We start from the raw sequence: 12,646 nt of genomic DNA, 5'->3' as shown, positions 1-12,646 counted from the left end.
GCTGTATCTGCAGAGTCTAGGGCTGACTTGATCTGATTATTGGTGATGGCTTGCCCTTCCTCTACTATTTGTTGTGCCCTCTTCTGCTGTTCTTTGGGGAAGATGTTGTATTATGCCTTTCATCTCATCCCAGTGGGCCCTGTTGTATCTAGCCAACAATGCCTGAGAGTTGGCTATCCTCTACTGGTTGGCTGCCTGAGATGCCACCCTTTTCCCCCGCAGCATCAAACTTCCTACTCTTGTCTGGTGGGGGTGCATTCCCTGATGACTGCGAGTTTGCTCTTTTCCTGGCTGCGCTTACCACTACAGAGTCTGGAGGCAACTGTTGTGTGATAAAGACAGTATCAGAGGGAGGTGGCTTATATATTTTTTTTCCACCCTAGGAGTAATTATTCTAGTTTTTACTGGCTCCTTGAATATTTGGTCAGCATGCTTTAACATGCCGGGGAACATGGGAAGCGACTGATAAGTTGCATGTGTAGAGGAAAGTGTATTGAAAAGGAAGTCATCCTCTACCAGCTCAGTATGCATGGCGACATTGTGATAGGATGCCGTCCTAGCTATGACCTGAGTGTAGCCTGTACTATCCTCCAGTGGTGATGGCTTAGAGAAATAGCAATCTGGGTTGTTGTCTGGAATGGGGTCTGGATCATAAAGATCCAATGGATCCACGCTTCCTGCTGCGAATCAATGAGTGTGCTGGTGATTGCATAGGTGTAGGACTAGTAGGGGAGAAATAAGTAAATGAGGAGAGCGAGGTGGAGGCTGAGGAGGAGAAAATTGAGGAGGTGGAGGTTTCTCTTTGGTTCTTGGCACTTTAGCAGGAGGCTAAGCAGTGTTCAATTCTTCCTGAAAGGCTAATTTCCTCTTTGGCTTTAGAGGAGGTGCAGTTAAATTTCTGTCAGTCTCTTTATGGATGTGAATCCTGGCTTGCCTTTCATCCATTCTCTCCATTTGTGAGTGTTCCTCAGTAACTTTATGGCTTTGAGTGCTTGTGAAAGTCCATGTTCCTCAGTGTAAATTGGCTTTTTCGGCCCCAAAGCTGTTTTTTTCGATATCGAAAAAGTCGGCGTCGAGGATGGTCTCGGCTCCGAAAACTATTTTCAAAATTTCGACTCGAAGGATCGATGTCTGGTGGGGTCAGAGGCAGAGCTTCGTCTCGAGTCCGTTGGCTTGGGTGGCGTGCCCTTTTTCGGTGCTGAAGTTGTGGATTGGTCACGGAAGGTCTTTTTTGGGGTCGAGCCATGGCCTTCCGGCAGTGGAGTTCCTAGGGCCTTATGTTTGGGCTTTGCTGGGACAGTGGCAGGCGTCCTCACGTGCTGTCCTGCCGTGACCGGTCTGTCCTCCTCAGATTTCTGCTCAGAATCGGATCCTCGAACGGAGACAGCCGTCTGCATGATCTCCTCTTCGACGTCGAGAGGTTCGGTGCTCTTGGATGTCATCTCGAGTCTCTGTGCTCCTCTTTCTTGGAGCGTTTTCTTGGAGCGGAAGGATCAGCAGGCCTCGCAATTTTCTTCCTGATGGTCTGGGGAAAGGCAGAGATTGCAGAAGAGATGTTGGTCTGTGTAGGGAAATTTAGCGTGGCACTGAGGACAAAAGCGGATGGGCGAATAAAGATGTGCGACTCTACGGTACCGAAGTGCCGATAGAAGATGGAACGCGATCGAAACAATACCGATGAGAATTAGAGAGTTTTGAAACTTTTCCGCCTCGAACTATCGGAGCGAAAGGAAACACGTCCGAACCCGATGGCAGAAAGAAAACAATCTAACATGGAGTCTATGCCCATGCACAATGAAGCCGAAGAGGAGGAGTCACTTGATCCCGTGACTCAAAAACACTTCTTCAAAGAAAAACAACTTGTAACACTCCGAGCCTAACACTAGATGGCATACGACGTATGCATAGCATGTGTATCTGCAGCTACACATGCCACTGAACACACACACATACTTTATTCCAGTTTGGGGGGCTGCCTATAAGTAATCTAGTGTTGTGTTACTATAGGAAAATGTCACTTACCCAGTGTACATCTGTTTGTGGCATTAGTCGCTGCAGATTCACATGCTGTGCATAGTCCGCCGTCTGGTGTTGGGTCGGAGTGTTACAAGTTGTTTTTCTTCGAAGAAGTCTTTTCGAGTCACGAGACCGAGGGACTCCTCCCACTTTGGTTCCATTGCGCATGGGCGTCGATTCCATCTTAGATTGTTTTTTTCCCGCCATCGGGTTCGGACGTGTTCCTTTTCGCTCCGTGTTTCGGGTCGGAAAGTTAGTCAGAATCAACGGAAAATTATGTGGTTCCTTCATGTGCAATAAGTTGCTGTGTGACTATTGTGGTATTGCATAAGCTTTATATGTCTCCTAGATAAGTCTTGGCTGCTCATCCACAGCTACCGTTAGACAGCCCTGGCTTCCTTGACACTGCCTACATACACTAATAGGGTTAGCCTAGACCTGGTGCCCATACCGCACCAGCTTCCTACACAGATCCTTCCCTTACCTCGCAGCCCAGACATAGAACACACTCCCTCTCAACCTCAGGCAGGCCAGTTGCTGAAGCAGTTCAGGAAGTACATGGGGACCTGGCTCTTCAAGTGATCAACATGCCCACAACAGTGCCTTGAGACCCCTTTGGTGATAAGCCAGGCTTTTTAAGTGCCTGATTCATTGATTGTGATGGGGAAGACACAGCTGCCTTGATAAGAAAATCTGCCCAATGGATACGTGCGAAATCAGGTCATCAAGGGGACCTAAATAGTAGAATATTGCATGCCAGAAGGGTAAGCTGGGTAGGAATATCAAGGAAATCTTCTAAAGGGGACTGCATTGTAATTGATTATAGAGATCCAAGGCTTGTTCAGAACCTGTTAGCAAATCTGAACTATTTCAGTCATTCAACAGGGTCCCGAGAGGGAATTCGAGTTCAGCCATTCAGTTTGTTTTTCCCCATGATCCCCCTCAATGCTCTATAAGGCAAATTCCAACATGGCATATAATCATGTAGCTTTCTTACCATCTTTACTATACCAGCCAAACGTCCCCACAACTAACCGTTTTGAGCTTCTGGCTGATTTGAACATGAATGACTGACTTTTGGAGAATGACAAGCCGCAGGTACAATAGCTTGATATAGGAGTGTAGGAAGTTGGCTCCGTATATACTATTTCAAAGTAAGAAATAGTGTGCACAGAGTCCAAGGGCTCCCCTTAGACTTAAGATAGTGGCAAAATTAGATAATTCTAATGCTCTATTTTGTGGTAGTGTGGTCGAGCAGTAGGCTTATCAGAGGGTAGTGTTAAGCATTTGTCATACACACACAGGCAATAAATGAGTAACACACACTCAAAGACTTACTCCAGGCCAATTAGTTTTTATATTGAAAAATATATTTTCTTAGTTTATTTTAAGAACCACAGGTTCAAGATTTGCAAGTAAAATGTAAGGTATTTCACTTAGATACTTCAGGAACTTTGAATAAAAGCAATATCATATACAGTCTTTGTAAAAATAGAAATAAGCTATTTTCAAAGTGGACATAGTGCAAAAATCAATCCAACACTGGCATCAGTGTGGGGTTATTATTCTGAGAAGTTTGATACCAAACTTCCCAGTATTCAGTGTAGCCATTATGGAGCTGTGGAGTTAGTTTTTGACAAACTCCCAGACTATATACTTAATATGGGCACACTGTACTTACAATGTCTAAGAATTGGCTTAGACACTGTAGGGGCGTATAGAGCACCCTGCCTTAGGGCTGTAAGCCATGCTAGAGGGGTGACCTACCTATGCCACAGGCAGTATTTTGTGTGAATGGCACCCTGAGGGAGATGCCATGTCGACTTTGCCTTTTACTCCCTACCAACACACACAATCTGCAATAGCAGTGTGCATGTGTTAGGTAAGGGGTCCCTAAGGGTGGCACAACACATGCTGCAGCCCTTCGAGATCTTCCTTGGTCACAGGGCCCTTGTACTCTGGTACCTTTTACAAGGGACTTATCTGTGTGCCAGGGGTGTGCCAATTGTGGAAACAATGGTAAATGTTTAGTGAACAAACACTGGTGCTGGGTCCTGGTTAGCAGGGTCCCAGCACACTTCTCAGTCAAGTCAGCATCAACATCAGGAACAAAGTGGGGGGTAACAGCAACAGGGAGCCATTTTCCTAAACAGAGGTACTCCTGCTTCAAATCAAAATGTGGCAGGCTTATCAACACATCTAGATCATGGCCTTACCCTTGAAACTCTCTCAACTTCAAATAATTGTGATCTTTAGAGTACACATACACACTCAGAAGGACACAAAAGTCTTATGTCTGGCCACTTGGAACACTGCTGGCGTCCGTACCAAGCTTAAAAAGGCAGACTGGTTAAGTTTCATCCCCTCGTTTGATATTATCTACCTAAAGTAAACTTGGATGATGGAACCATTTTATAGAGATGGATACGCCTAGAGTTGGGCCAGTCAGCGCTGCTGTCACAAGAAGGGAGAGCTAAGGGAGGCTTAGCTATTTTTGTTTCCCTCCAAATACCATCTGTTAATGTTTTATTTAAATGGTCCTCATCTTATTTTTTGATTGCTTTAGCATCCCTAGCCCGGATGAATACATTTTCATAATAATGTCCCGAATCATTGTGTTTGTCAAGTTTTAGATGATGTAGCTGATTATCTGGACAATTTTTTCTGCATCTGGATAGGAAGGTGATCGTGCTTTGGGTAGGTGACTTATGTCCCACGTTGCACCCAGGAGGACAAAACACTTCTTCAGAATCCCAAATGAAGAGACAATAGGTTACATTTTAAACACAGCAATAGGGGAGGCAATAAACTCTGTTATAATTAAGTATGATTTAATGTTCTCGCATAAGACCATGTTTCGTAACACTCAGGATGTCCCCACAGGCAACAACCCAGGGAGCACTATAGACTTTAAATTAATATTCTCAGATGCTCTGCACCTTATCCAGGATTTTAAAATTATCTCAAACTGTAGCAGTGATCACAATCCTGAGAGCATTATTTTAAAATATAATACAAGGCCATCTACAAAGAATGTTAGTTAAGAAAGTGGCATATGCTAATAATACAGCCCTGAGAATAAAATGACATAAGATTGATCATATGAAATTCAATAAAAAAATAATTAAAGATAACCTTGAATCTATATCTAACTGCCTATCAGAAACATATAATCATACATTTTTAATTCAAGCATTTGTGCTCTTATATGGGTCTGTTTCCACTGAATTATCTATTAATAGACCCTCTGCAGCAGTTTCTGCATACCGTTGGTTTAACGCAGCCTGCACGGTAGCACAAACGCTTGAAATTCATATTAAATGCAAGACCCTGTGCTTTCACAGAGATACGTGCTGCAATAAGTCACTATAAAGCTATATGAGAGGAGAATAGAAATCTGGGAAAAAGCATAGGAGTATCTAGGAGTAGCCACTCTGCACAAGGATGTCTCCAAGTTCTGGGAAGTATTAAATCAACCATTCTTCTCCTATCAGGACAATCTGACAATAGAATGCCAGATTTCGGAAGGCGAGTGGGTACGCCACTTTATACAGAAGTCTTTCAGCCTAAGGCAGGATGTCCCCATATGGGCAAAAATGTATACGCCCTGGTAATTGGGAACCGGCTCAAGAACCCCTCACTCCTCCCATAGAAATAAAGGAAGTACTGCTGGCTTAAATCAATACTCGGCAGGGAATGCTCCAGGTCCAGATGGGGTACCAGAGGACTTACTTAAATCCAACATGGAGTTCTTCTCATCAATTCAATTGTAAACATTTTGGGGCAGTGATCCTGTCATGTAGGAAAGCTTGGGCAGCAGAGAAAAGATTCTATCAAGGGCACAACTGGGTTTTAGACACGGCATATATATGGTAGAACGAGCCGTCCCTATGGCCTTCGTCATCGGGAGATGCTATGGGTTATAATGGAGGGTTTAGGCATCAACTTGAAATGCCTCAATTTATTAAAGTGACTACCTTATGATCTGAAAGTCACGCTACGATATGGCCTGCCGAACAAAGAACGTCCACAATAACCTCGATGAAAGGTGCAAGGCAGAGGTGCATCTTAGCTTTGTACCTTTTTTTAACTTTATTTATATTCATTGAATTAGTGACTATTTAATAAGGCACGGCAAGGATTTGTCAAAGATGGGAGAGAATCGGCTGCGAATCCTCTTATATGCAGATGACGCAATACTGATTTCTTGTATAGCAAATGAGCTCCAGGGTTTATCAGATCTTGTCCTAGATTTCATGCAGGACCTGGATCTTAAAATAAACTTCGCCAAGTCGTACATAATGACCTGTGGGACTTTAAGTACGAAATCAAATAATTTTACAATGGGCAGGTTAGTTTTAAAAAAAGATTACAAATTTAAATTACCTAGGTATGATTTTTAGTTCCTCCCTTTCATGGAACCCATTTTTTAATTAAAACCAAAGAATTAGGAAGGAATATAGAAGCCACCTTTCGATTGGGTTGGTAAGGTCTGCACAAGCCATTAGAAAAAGATATAAAATGGTTCCTCTCTCTTACATTTTTAGCAGTTTTTATTTTATCTAGGTAAACAATTACCTATTTTAAAATGATTGTGAAGGTACTGGTTTAGATCAGGATGAAAGTTTGCTTGTTTTACATTTTATATCTGTTTGTACATGTATTTATGTATTATTTTCGTAATCTTATGGCAACTGGCGAATAAAGATTAATGACCGACTGAACTTTCAGACCATTCAGTGGGTTAACTGGGGTGGGGTGAAGCTATTTTGTTTGAAATGTATGGTATGCTGGAGCACATGTATGACTGAAAACCCTAATAAAATGCTTATGAAAGAATGTAACTGGTATTATGTCTTCCACATCCCTTTCAATGCTTCCATCCTCAATACCACCTTCTGTCTTGGCATTGGTGAACTTCAAAGAACTTGCTAGTGAGACTAGCAAATAAGTTTGTGGTTGACTATATAAATGATAAGTATGGTGCAAAGGTAAGTAGTGTGGCGTCAGAGAAATATCTTCACTATGAGGGGAGGGAGGAAGAAGGAGGACGTCACAAACAGAAAGGAGGCAAACAGTTATTGCAATATTTGTTTTCATGCAGCATAAATAGGTAGTGCAACTGCACTTTTATAGCAGATGGAGGAGTGAGCAAAAAAAACTTCATTTTTAAATTAAGAGGCAAAAAGATATTGAATCAAGTGTGTTACATGGATAGAGATGATAAATGGCATGCTTTCAAGTAAAAGCTTAAGGGCTTTCAACTTAATTATGTACCCTCAATATTATGCAATGCCTTCTAGCTAAAGGCACTGCCATTGCATCTTATTTAAGATAGCCAATTGTTGGAAATGAACTTTCGGCAGGGTCACACCCAAACCTTTTGCCTTCTGCCTTCTCTTTCTGACCTCATTTTTGCTGGCTTTAGGACTCTGCGCACTTTACCACTGCTAATCAGTGCTAAAGTGCATATGCTTCCTCCCTAAAACATGGTGTCATTGGCTCATACACAATTGGCCTATTTAATTTACTTGTAAGTCCCTAGCAAAGTGCACTACATGTGCCCAGGGCCTGTAAATTAAATACTACTAGAGGGCCTGAAGCACTGGTTGTGCCATCCACATAAGTAGCTCCTAACTATGTATCATGCCTGCCACTGCAAGGCCTGTGTGTTCAGTTTCACTGCCACTTTAACTTGACATTTAAAAGTAATTGCAAGCCCTGAACTCCCCTTTTTCTACATATAAGTCACCCTAAGGTGGGCCCTAGGTAACCCACAGGGCAGGGTGCTATGTAGGTAAAAGGCAGGACATGAACATGTCCATGATCTATACGTCCTGGTAGTGTAAAACTCCTAAATTCGATTTACACTGCTGTGAGGCCTGCTCCTTTCATAGGGTGAAGTTAAGGCTATCTCCAATACTGTTTGAGTGGTAGATTCTGATCTGAAAGGAGTAACCAGGTCATATTTAGTATGGCCAGAATGGGGATAGAAAATCCTGTTTATTGTTAAAGTTGGATTTAATATTACTATTCTAGAAATGCCACTTTTAGTGAACATTTCTCTACACTTAAATCCTTCTGTGCCTTACAATCCATGTCTGGCTGGGTTAGTTGACAGCTCCCTTGTGCATTTCACTCAGACAACCCCAAACACAGGATGCTCAGTCACACCTGCACACATCTGCATACTGAATGGGTCTTCCTGGGCTGGGAGGGTGGAGGGCCTGACACTCACATGTCAAAGGACAGGTGCCTGCCCTCACACAATGGATTGCCTAGCCCCCTACAGGGACCCTGGCAGACAGAATGGAACTGAAAGGGGATCTTGTGCACTTCTAAGCCACTCTTTGATGTCTCCGCACTTCAAAGGTAAATTTGGGTATTTAAGCAGGGCCTCTGACCCTACCAACTCAGACACTTGTGCAGGCAGACACTTGTTGACAAGATATCTACTGGAAAAAGAACTCTGAACCAGAACTTGCATCCTGCTAAGAGAAGCGGCCTGGCTGCCCAAAGGACTCACCTGACTGCTTTGCTGAAAAGGACTTCTGCCTTGCTGTTGCCCTGCTTTTCTCTGGCTCTGATGAGAAGTGCTCTCCAAGGGCTTGGATTGAGCTTGACTCCTGTTTTCTGAAGTCGCATGGCCAAAAAGACTTCATGTCTGCAAAAAACTCCCTGTGCAGCGAAAATCGACTCACAGCCTGTCAGAATAGACGCACAGCCTGCACCGCGGTGAGAAAATCACTGCACGCCGAACCGGAATGATGCAGCCCGGCTAACCGAGTGGAGATCGATGCAGTGCCAGCGTTGCAACAGGAACTTCGAAGCACAGCCCACTGGATCGACGCATTGCCGACCCGGAATGATGCAGCCCGACTTCCTGCAAGAAGAATCGACAGCGCCTGCCATAAAACAGAAATTTCCCTTCATCGCCCACCAGATCGACGCAGCTCCTGTGACTTTGTTCTGCACGCCCAGGATTTCTCTGCATCGTCCCCAGGGCATCCAAATACCCCAGAACCCGAAGAGGATCCAACCCTGCGTGCTGAAAATCGAAGCAAAGTCCTTGCTGTGTGGAAAAACATCAATGAATAGTCTGTGTGCACCCAGAGAAACCAACGCACAGCTCCCCGTTTTCCACGCATCCCCTCCTCTGTGGATAATTTAGACGCAAACCAGGTACTTTGTGCTTGCAAAAGACACTTGTTGCTTTTTCACAACTAAAGACTTTACTGATCATTTCAAAAGTGATATTTCAACTTGTACATATCAGATCTTGACCGTTTTGACCTTACTTTAACCTTCTATATTTTTCTAAACGTGTGGTGTATTTTTGTGGTGTTTATACTGTGTTATTGCATGATTTAATGCACAAATACTTTACACATTGCCTTCTAAGTTAAGCCTGACTGCTCAGTGCCAAGCTACTAGAGGGTGGACACAAAATAATTTGGATTGTGTGTGACTTACCCTGACTAGAGTGAGACAGCTGGAAACCTGACTGCCAACCAACGACCCCATTTCTAATACCAATAATATGTAGCTGGCTTTAGTCTTACATTTTGTGCCAATCCTGTATGCAACAACGGGCAGGCTTACGGCATCAAGCTCTGGCAGTGAGCTCCACGTATTTACTGCACTCAAAAACCATCTTACTGGATGGCCTTGAGAATGGTGAGAAGTCCAGTCAAGCAGTAGCTCCTTTTTATCCCACGTCCTACTTCATACCCAATTAACCAAGTACCGCCCTTCAACACTCCTTTAACAGTCACTCAAGAAAGCCAGAACAGTAATTTACAGGCACCGTTCAAAGACCATCTGCAAAGCTCACTAACTGGTATCTTGATTGTCCTTTTGTCGAGAACGATGAATAAAATTAACTGCGCCCGGACACATTGGGTGAGTCATGGCGCATTCTACCCTAGTCTTTCTGGTATGAACCCTGTTGTTCCAAGAGCAATCTGCAGCATCACATAGGACCACCTCATTGTGCCAATCATTTAAACTTCATTCTGAGCATACCACCAATGTGCCTGTAGAAATGGTTACTTCATTACATATACATTGACTGAAACACTGTTTATAATACAAACATTTGTACACACCTCAACTAAGTAGGGCAGACTCTTCAATAGCTCTGTCAGTGACAAGAATCCATATTCACATGGATTAAGGGGAACGCTATGGACAACTTCATAATGTCGTTTAAGCTGATCAACAGTCAGACAAGTGGCTTCATCCCAAGACATCATCAGCACCAGGAGCTGTGCAGTTAGAGAGCGCAGAGACTTTCTATTTATAAGTTGTATTTGTTTCCCAGACTCTGCTTCAACCACCTGGAAAAATAAACAAATTAGATAACAAATAATTTGCTCTTTAAACTGCATTTATTATAATACATGTGAAGAATGGTGACCGCAATTTAAATCTGGAAGACAAGAAAATAAACAATTAAGTCACAACTATGTTTCTCGAATAATTGTAGTTCACTGTCCATTTTCCAAACAAGAAACATTGATGGGCACACTTGAAACATTTAAACATTTTGGAAATGCAGCTAGATGGTGGCAGAATCTAGCACCAGATGCATTTTAGAAAAATGTCAAAAAGCAATCCACGTTTTATATCATCTTAAACTTTAGACCCTATTCTAACGTGTAATTTAATAGAGAAAGGGAGGAGTGGTCCCATTATCTAGCTATCCAAGCTCCTTTAGTGTGACATTAATCTTGATGTCAAAAAGGAACCACCTAAGACATGAGGGCAAGAAAGAAACGTTACTTAATAGTTATAATTATCCATCATGAGTGTTCTCAACTGACCAAAACAGTAGAATACCTCTGCGCTTGTGAGATAATAAACTCATTTTCCCAAAGTTGTTTTCAATTGGAAACACTCATTCAAATAAAAAAATGTATTTTAGGAAGGTATTTGATTCAGAAAATTTAATCAAATTAGTTGTAGTAAAGTAAATGTGGTTGAAAACACTGCTCTAGAGAAACCTTTCAAAATAAAAAAATATATATAAAGCAAAGAGATACAGTGCTTAAGGACTAGGAAGTAAACTTAGAATGAAAAATAAAAAATGCTGCAGGATTCTTGGATAATCCCAGAGCCACACTACAGGATGGATTATTGGTTAAGGCTTCCCCAAACATCTACAAAAATATTTTTAGTCAACACAAAAAGAACCCAGAGCGCCTGGCGTTTAAAGCACTGGGCTAAAAATCAGTGGCGGTTTGTGGGGCGCAGAAGGGGTGGGGTGGCACGTGGAGGGGGGCAGAAGAATGCACATTAAATTAATTTAAGAAAAAAAAAAAAAAACACGTACCTTCTCGCAGTTGCGCCGCTCCGCTCCTCAGTCTTCTTTCTGCAGGCACAAGCTCCCCAGCCTACCCTGCGGCCAATCCTGACTCTGCTCACAGCAGCCTCAGGATTGCTCCCAAGCAGACTGGGAGCCTGTGCAGGCTCTCTCCAGCCCAGAGAGAGCCCTGTTCGCATGTGTGTTTGGCCAGCCCAAGACGGCCTGCCAAACATACATGAGCAGTGAGGGGGAGTGCTGTGCGTCACCCCCGTGGCCCCACCCCTTTCAAAGAAAAAACGATAATGATCAGTTTAATATAATTTTCTTTGAAAAGTTTTGCAGCTGCCGCTGCTGGTGGGGGGAGGGAGGGAGGGATGGATGGGGGTGCAACGCTCTTCCACCCTAATGGAGGAAGTGCCCCTGCTAAAAATAGAACCTCACGAGAAGAGCCCTGGCATCTTCTGAGAGAGTAAATGCTGGGTAGGGGATGTATCAATTCTTCCTTTTAAAGCCTGTGATTGAGCAGGTGGATGGTGCACCACACTGTTAATAGACGTGCACTAGTTTAAACACTGCTAGGTACTGGCAGAAGGTTCCAGTCAAACAGCTGATGGAAGCAGTCTTAGCAGTCCTAACCATCAAATTAATTTGCAAAGAAGGAAACTATTTCATTGGAATATGCAACCTAAAGTGTAAAAAATTGTAACCCTATAAATAATAGGGACAATTTGAGGACACTGAATCGAGTTAATATCTATAGGCACTTAAAAAGCAGCCTTTTAAGCAACACACAGGAGAGACAAAACCACAGAACAGAAAGTGACTCAGGTGGTCATTACGACCCTGGTGGTCAGAGACCGCCAGGGGTAATGTGGCTTTCCTACCGCCAACAGGCTGGTGGTACGGAGGCCCTTATTACGACCGCGGCGGTAGCGCCGCGGTCGCACCGTCGGGGCCGGCGGTTTCCTGCCGTTTTAGCCCCGGCGGTGATAATACGCCAGGGCAGCGCTGCAAGCAGCGCTGCCCTGGGGATTATGACCCCCCTACCGCCAGCCTTTTTCTGGCGGTTTGCACCGCCAGGAAGAGGCTTGCGGTAAGGGGTGTCCTGGGGCCCCTGGGGGCCCCTGCACTGCCCATGGCACTGGCAGTGCAGGGGCCCCCTAACAGGGCCCTGGCCAGCTTTTCACTGTCTGCATAGCAACTGCACCCGTCACACGGCTGCAACACCGCCGGCTCCATTAGGAGCCGGCTCCTATGTTGCGGCCTCATTCCCCCTGGGCCGGCGGTCGCAAACTTGGTTTGCGCCCGCCGTCCCAGCGGGAA

At 44.0% G+C, this 12,646-nt stretch overlaps 1 protein-coding gene across 8 annotated transcripts in view; it reads right to left on the bottom strand.

The window, feature by feature from the left end:
- Window positions 1-12,646, bottom strand: part of MARF1 (meiosis regulator and mRNA stability factor 1) — a 586,552-nt gene that overhangs the window by 105,904 nt on the left and 468,002 nt on the right. For all 8 annotated transcript variants that reach the window (XM_069210203.1, XM_069210208.1, XM_069210202.1 and 5 more), the window contains exon 22: window positions 10,125-10,355. In XM_069210203.1, the coding sequence (XP_069066304.1) occupies window positions 10,125-10,355 (231 nt within the window). The remainder of the gene's footprint in view (window positions 1-10,124; window positions 10,356-12,646) is intronic.

Source organism: Pleurodeles waltl, chromosome 10 (genome assembly GCF_031143425.1).
Source record: "Pleurodeles waltl isolate 20211129_DDA chromosome 10, aPleWal1.hap1.20221129, whole genome shotgun sequence".
Taxonomy (NCBI): Eukaryota; Metazoa; Chordata; class Amphibia; order Caudata; family Salamandridae; genus Pleurodeles; species Pleurodeles waltl.
This window is presented reverse-complemented; position numbering and strand designations above follow the sequence as displayed.